Raw genomic sequence first — 7,446 nt, forward strand, 5'->3', positions numbered from 1 at the left:
CTTTCTGGGGCATTAGCCTGGGATCTATGTATTCCTTTTGAGACTGAGACACAAATTGAATAGCTCTGCAGGGCTGGGGCATGGACTATAAAAAAAATAGGTCCAGAATGATGTATTCCTAGTTAATCATCCAGAACAAGGCTTGGACAAGTAGCTCCTTGCAGTCAGGAAGTCATGTGAGAACCTGGGGAGCAAGGGAGGTGGGGGAAGACGAATGACAGTAGGAGAAGGAAAACTACAAGAAAGGATGTTAGACAAATGTCCACACTTTGCCACAAGGGCTTCCGTGTCACGTATAACCCCCCTGGGGATAAGGAGGGAAACAAAAGCTGTGAGGTCTACATGCCAATCATGGTGTACCAGCATGAAAGGCACCCTCTCATGTCAATCGTCACAAAAAACTATGATGCATGTAATAGTATTTTCCTCATTTTACATAAATGAGGCTTAGGCAGAGTCGGTAACCTGCCCAGGCCAGATTCAAAGTCGGATCTGCATGATTCCAGTGAAGGCTCTGAACTGCAATCCTCAACCTCTCTTTAAAATGTTGCATATAAACCCTACCCCACTGAAAGTTCTTTGGTGAATTCAACAGTAATAACAAATTTTTCTCTCTGCTTATGGCGCTCAACAAAATACGTATATATTGGTTCTTAAAAGAAAGATAGTTGGGGATAGGAAGCAATATAATAATTGCCAATTACTTCCTCTCAAGTGGAGCTATCAGTATATTTTTTTTCATTTATTTCTCATAACACCCCTAAACGGTGAGGACGATTCTTACTCTCACTTTAGGTGTGGAGAAAAAGATAACATCCAGAGAGGTTATAGAACTTGGGCAAGTTCACACAGCTAGTAAATGGTGGAGTCAGGGATCAAATTTAGGCAGCATGGTGCCAGGGCTCAGAGCTTCATAACTTCGTTATATTATTGCTTCAGAGTGCAAAGAAGCTATTTGAGAGTATTTCGTTTATCGATCGATCTATTTATCTATAGATTTATTATGGCAGTTTTGAGGGGAGAGGTGGAACCTTGACCCAACTTTCTGCCACATTCAGCCCAGAAAACTTGACCAGAACAAAGCCCAGTGCTGCCCTCTAGTAGTCACTTCCAGAATTGAAATTACATTAATTTAACGACTACTTCTGTAATGATCCCTTGTAGCCACGGGATGTCACTATTATACAAGCATTCGCAAACCCCAATTTTTAAAAAGTTAATGTTACACGACTTTTGTAAAAATATTTTTAGAAAATGCCAAACAGTAAAAGTCAGAAAAAATATTTTATTTTCAACGAATACTGTGTTATTTCTAACATTGTAATTAAGCCATGTCAACAATTTTGTAAGCTTTTTTTGTTTTGTTTTGTTTTCGTTTCTGTTTTTTCTTTGATGCTATAACATATGTCTGTCAGGGCTCGGGGCTCAATCCTAAAGGCTCAGGATTTGGAGTCAAAACCACTTGCCTACAAACAAACTCCAGCTCCACCCTTCCCAGACATGTGACCTTGGGCCAGTTGCTTAAGTTTGCTGACACCTAAGTTTCTTCTTATATAAAAAAAAAATTCTAATAAGCAGAACTAACCCTGTCCTGTTGTAGGGATTAAAGAAGATGGTGCAGGGCACCTTGATGGCTTAGTAGGTAAAGCATGTGACTCTCAATCTTGGGTTTGCAAGTATGAGCGCTCACAATGGGTGCAGAGATTACTTTAAAAAAATAAAGAAGATAGTGCATATTAACAGTCTGGCACAGGGGTACCAGGGTGGCTCAGTTGGGGTTAAATGTCCGACTTTAGCTCAGGTCATGATCTCACTGCTTGTGAGTTCGAGCCCCACGTCAGACTCTGCACTGACAGTATGGAGTCTGCTTAGAATTCTCTCTCTCCCTCTCTGGCACATAGTAGGTGCTCAAAACATATGCAAGATATTTTAAGACCATGCTAAACCCTAAGCACCCTTGCTTTTGGAGATGTTACCCTGCATCTTACCATATATACTTTAACGTGTACCCATATCCTACATTAAATACATCTTTTGCTAACAATTTGAAGTAAATTTTAAATTTTGTTTTTGACAGTGTAGAAGTTCCTCAAAAAATTAAAAATAAGCCTACCCTGAGATCCAGCAATTGCACTACTAGGTACTCACCCAAAGGATCTAAAAAGATTGATTCAAAGGGACACATGCACCCTGGTGTTTATAGCAGCATTATGAACAATAGCCACATTATTGAAAGAGCCCAAATTTCTATCGACTGATGAATGGATAAAGAATATGTAGTTTTTCGGACAGCAACATGCAGAAGGTTGAAACTAGACCACTTTCTCACACCATTCACAAACATAAACTCAAAATGGATAAAGGACCTGAATGTGAGACAGGAAACCATCAAAACCCTAGAGGAGAAAGCAGGAAAAGACCTCTCTGACCTCAGCCGTAGCAATCTCTTACTCGACACATCCCCAAACGCAAGGGAATTAAAAGCAAAAATGAATTACTGGGACCTTATGAAGATAAAAAGCTTCTGCACAGCAAAGGAAACAACCAACAAAACTAAAAGGCAACCAACGGAATGGGAAAAGATATTTGCAAATGACATATCAGACAAAGGGCTAGTATCCAAAATCTATAAAGAGCTCACCAAACTCCACACCCGAAAAACAAATAACCCAGTGAAGAAATGGGCAGAAAACATGAATAGACACTTCTCTAAAGAAGATATCCAGATGGCCAACAGGCACATGAAAAGATGTTCAACGTCACTCCTCATCAGGGAAATACAAATCAAAACCACACTCAGATGTCACCTCACGCCAGTCAGAGTGGCCAAAATGAACAAATCAGGAGACTATAGATGCTGGAGAGGATGTGGAGAAACGGGAACCCTCTTGCACTGTTGGTGGGAATGCAAATTGGTGCAGCCGCTCTGGAAAGCAGTGTGGAGGTTCCTCAGAAAATTAAAAATAGACCTACCCTATGACCCAGCAATAGCACTGCTAGGAATTTACCCAAGGGATACAGGAGTACTGATGCATAGGGGCACTTGTACCCCAATGTTTATAGCAACACTCTCAACAATAGCCAAATTATGGAGAGATCCTAAATGTCCATCAACTGATGAATGGATAAAGAAATTGTGGTTTATATACACAATGAAATACTACGTGGCAATGAGAAAGAATGAAATATGGCCTTTTGTAGCAACGTGGATGGAACTGGAGAGTGTGATGCTAAGTGAAATAAGCCATACAGAGAAAGACAGATACCATATGGTTTCACTCTTATGTGGATCCTGAGAAACTTAACAGAAACCCATGGGGGAGGGGAAGGAAAAAAAAAAAAGAGGTTAGAGTGGGAGAGATCCAAAGCATAAGAGACTGTTAAAAACTGAGAACAAACTGAGGGTTGATGGGGGGTGGGAGGGAGGGAAGGGTGGGTGATGGGTATTGAGGAGGGCACCTTTTGGGATGAGCACTGGGTGTTGTATGGAAACCAATTTGACAATAAATTTCATATATTGAAAAAAAATAAAAAAATAAAAGAAATAAATAAAAGAAATAAAAAAAAGAAATTAAAAAAAAGAATATGTAGTTTTTCTAGATATAAAACATAATAATTTATAAAAATGTTACATTTTTCAACATTTACTTGAACATTTGTTGACTTTAATTTTGCAGTTATCTTTATGTTTTCAAGCCAGCAATTTTCGTCAAATTTCAGCTACCTTTGTAGGTCCTTGAAAAGTTCATATGACTTAGGCATCGTGCCCATATTGATCAGTGGATTAAAATAAATGTCTCTGGGAGCACCTGGGCAGCTTAGTCAGTTAAGCATCTGACTTCAGCTCATGTTATGATCTCATGGTTCATGGGTTCAAGCCTCGCATCAGGCTCTGACAGTTCAGAGCTTGGAGGCTGCTTTGGATTCTGTGTCTCCCTCTCTCTTTCTGCCCCTCCCCCACATGTGCTCTCTCTCCCTCTCTCTCTCTCTCTGTCTCTCTCAAAAATAAATAAATTAACTTAAAGAGAAGAAAAGTCTCTGGTAACATGATCATTTCACTTACGCATTATTTTATGGCTGCAAAACATTTAATTTTGTATCTGTTCCAAAATTTACTTAACCATTCCCTTACTATTATATATATTTAGGTTGTTTCCAACTTTCCCCATTATAAATGATGCTACAATAAATATCTTTGAATGCAAACCTCTTTTCAGTATATTAGGAATATTACCTTAGGATAGTTTCCCCAAACTGGAATTACGGGACACAGTATATGACTACCAGTAATGACTCTTGACATATATGGTCTCTTTATTTTCCAAAATATTTGGACAGCTTTATGCTGTCTCCAACAGTAAATAAAAGTGTCCATTTTATTGCTCTGTCACTAGTTTTAAGTTGTGTCTAACTTATATTAATTAATTTTATAAGCCAAAAAGGAGATACCTGATTTTACTACTGATTTTGAATCACCGATGTGTTGTTTAAAAGTTCTTCTCCCCTAATTTTGTATGTCATATGCATTTCCTGTCTTGTGAATTGCCTCTTTGTCTTTTCCCTCACTTCTAAAGTCCAGTGGTAGGCAGTGAATACCCGAACTTAGTGTCTTATCCAGCCTTATGCAGAAGCGGGTAGTCAGTAAAACTACATAATAATCACAGACTGTGCTAATACTATGGATAGGTTTACTCCACTTCCATCCCACTTCTCAATCCCATGGAGCTCAGGTTTTGCATGTAAATTCGAGATCAGCAAGTAGATGCACTTAAGTGATGTCTGGCAGGTGGAAGGAAGTGAACGCACAAGCTCGAAAGAACAGTCCTGTTTGTATACATGAGGTTTTTCTGCAGTGTTTCTCTTCCAGCTTCCTGGGCATCAAAAAAAAAAAAAAAAAAAAAAAGAGGGGTTACCCATAGCAAAGGCAGCAACAGCAGTTTCTTGATCTGGCTTATAATTGCTGGATCACGGCGACAGATGCTGTTCATCTATCTCCCTGAGTATTTAGAGGTGGCTGCAGCAGGTACAGAGGCGACAATGGCAGGTTCTTGACTCTTGGCAGAGCTCTAGGGGTGACATCAAAGGTAGTAGCTCCCTCGGGTTTTCAGTTCTGTATTTTACTGGACCTGTTCTTTTAAATCTAGCCTATACCCTGCTCTTTTAGAACTTCCAGCAATTTGGTAAGACTTAAATTCTCTGTTTTAAATCTCTTCCCATAAATTGTTATAAACTTTTTGGAACATAATCTAATTCTGTCTGTTACAGTTTAAAAATATTGAGGAGGAGGGGGAACAGGATTTGGGGCTGGGAGGGCGAGCAGGCAGGCGCGGGGCGGGGCAGACCTGGAGGGGCGGGCCCGTGTAGGCCTGGGAGCCTCCCGCCCAGCCTGGGGGAGAGGTCACAGCGGGAGCCTGCCACCCTCTGGGCCGCCGCCACCGCTCTCGCCGCCAGGTCTGAGTGCCGACGCTGCAGCCATGGCCTATTGCCGGCAGGAAGGGAAGGATCGAATCATATTTGTGACCAAAGAAGACCATGAAACTCCAAGCAATGCAGAGCTGGTGGCTGATGACCCCAACGATCCCTACGAGGAGCATGGATTGATCCTGCCAAATGGAGACATTAACTGGAACTGCCGGTGCCTTGGGGGAATGGCCAGTGGCCCCTGTGGGGAACAATTCAAGTCGGCCTTTTCCTGCTTCCACCACAGCACAGAGGATGTCAAGGGGTCAGACTGTGTAGACCAGTTCCTGGCCATGCAGGAATGCATGCAGAAATACCCGGACCTGTATCCCCAGGAGGATGAGGACGAGGAGGAGGAGGAGGAGGAGGAGGAGGAGGAGGAGAAGCCAGCAGAATGTTTAGAAGAAACAGCTCCTACTGAAGCCACTGCAACCAAAGAAGAGGAGAGGTCAAGCTAATGAAGACCATAAGGCACTGGGCTCCAGTCCTTCTCCTTCAGAGTAATATGAACCTTTTGTAAGATGCCTTTTGGTCATTCTCCGAGAAAGTGTCTTTCCCTCTGTTCTGTGCACTATAATGTACAAAATAACTTATTTTGATGATCAGGGGTCTTGGTCCTTTGACATATACACTGGAAAAAATGTATGTGTGCCTCACATAAACCTATCAGCAAATGTAGCTGTCACTTTTGAATTCTCAGATTATCCTGAATTTTTCCTCTTTGAAATAATGTACTGACTATGCTCAGCAACTAAAAATCATTATCTGGGAGTGTCTTGTGAGTGAGCTGATTTATTCTGATTGATTATATGCCCTTGTAGATTTTATACCCCTGTGGGAAACGAAACAAAACCATCTTCCTTTAAAAATGCTGGAGTGGGGCCATTCCCAATACAAGGCCACATGATCACTTATTTCTCATGAACCATCTTGACCTTGAGTATGTGAGGAGTACTATATTTCATTTCTGATGCATTTTGGTTTCCATTTTCACTTTGAGCTCCAGGTTTTCCATGCTTGGAAATTGGAACTTTGGACCCTCTGATTCACAGTCCCTTTCTAAATGAAGAGAAAGGCTGGTTTTGCTGTTGTTGTTCTTCCACAAGCCCTGGTTTGGGGCCTGTGTTCACACTGGCTCTGTATCAGCCTGTTCAGTGCAATGTTCTTGAGAGATGGGGACCTAATTGTTACGAAAGTAGCAACCAAGAGAAGAAACGGTGTGAATTAAGTAGTCAATTAAAAATAAAATATTATTATAAATAAATAAATAAATAAATAAATAAATAAATATTGAGGCACCTGGGTGGCTCAATCAGTTGAATGTCCAACTCTTGATTTCAGCTCAGGTCATGATCCCAGGGTAGTGGGATCGGGTGCCGAGTCAGGCTCTGTCCTGAGTGTGGAGCCTGCTAAAGATGTGTGTGTGTGTGTGTGTGTGTGTGTGTGTGTGTGTGACCCAGCAATCTCACTTAGAAACTTCCACTGCACAGAAATAAAAGTACCAGGACTCACTGTCACAGAGGCATAATGACATTTACTGTAGTGTTAATTTTAGTGGCAAAAACCCTGGAGACAACATGAGTGTCCATCAATAAGGGAATGGTTAAATTTATTACAAGACATCCACACTATGGAATATTATAGATCAAACTGAAGAATAAGGCTGCATATGTATTGCCCTAAAAGTATGCCATAATACATGATATATTTAATGAAACAAGTTGTATAATTCCATTTTGAAAAAAAAAAAGAGGTAAGGGGAATCACTTCTTAAATTTCTTTTTTTTTAATTTTTTCAATGTTTGTTTACTTTTGAGAGAGAGTGTGAATAGGGGGAGGGGCAGAAACAGGGAGACACAGAATCCGAAGCAGGTCCAGGCTCCAAGCTTTCAGCACACAGCCAGATGCAGGGCTTGAACTCACAAACCATGAGATCATGACCTGAGCCCAAAGCAGACGCTAAACTGACTGAGCCCCCCAGGGGCC

At 41.1% G+C, this 7,446-nt stretch overlaps 1 protein-coding gene across 1 annotated transcript; it reads left to right on the plus strand.

Moving 5' to 3' along the window:
* The first annotated feature begins 5,425 nt into the window (after positions 1-5,425).
* Positions 5,426-6,678, plus strand: LOC122235398 (mitochondrial intermembrane space import and assembly protein 40-like). Its single transcript, XM_042974644.1, has one exon. The coding sequence runs from the start codon at positions 5,475-5,477 to the stop codon at positions 5,916-5,918; it is 444 nt and encodes a 147-aa protein (XP_042830578.1). The 5' UTR covers positions 5,426-5,474; the 3' UTR covers positions 5,919-6,678.
* Positions 6,679-7,446: the final 768 nt, after the last annotated feature.

This window comes from Panthera tigris, chromosome X (genome assembly GCF_018350195.1).
Source record: "Panthera tigris isolate Pti1 chromosome X, P.tigris_Pti1_mat1.1, whole genome shotgun sequence".
NCBI lineage: Eukaryota > Metazoa > Chordata > Mammalia > Carnivora > Felidae > Panthera > Panthera tigris.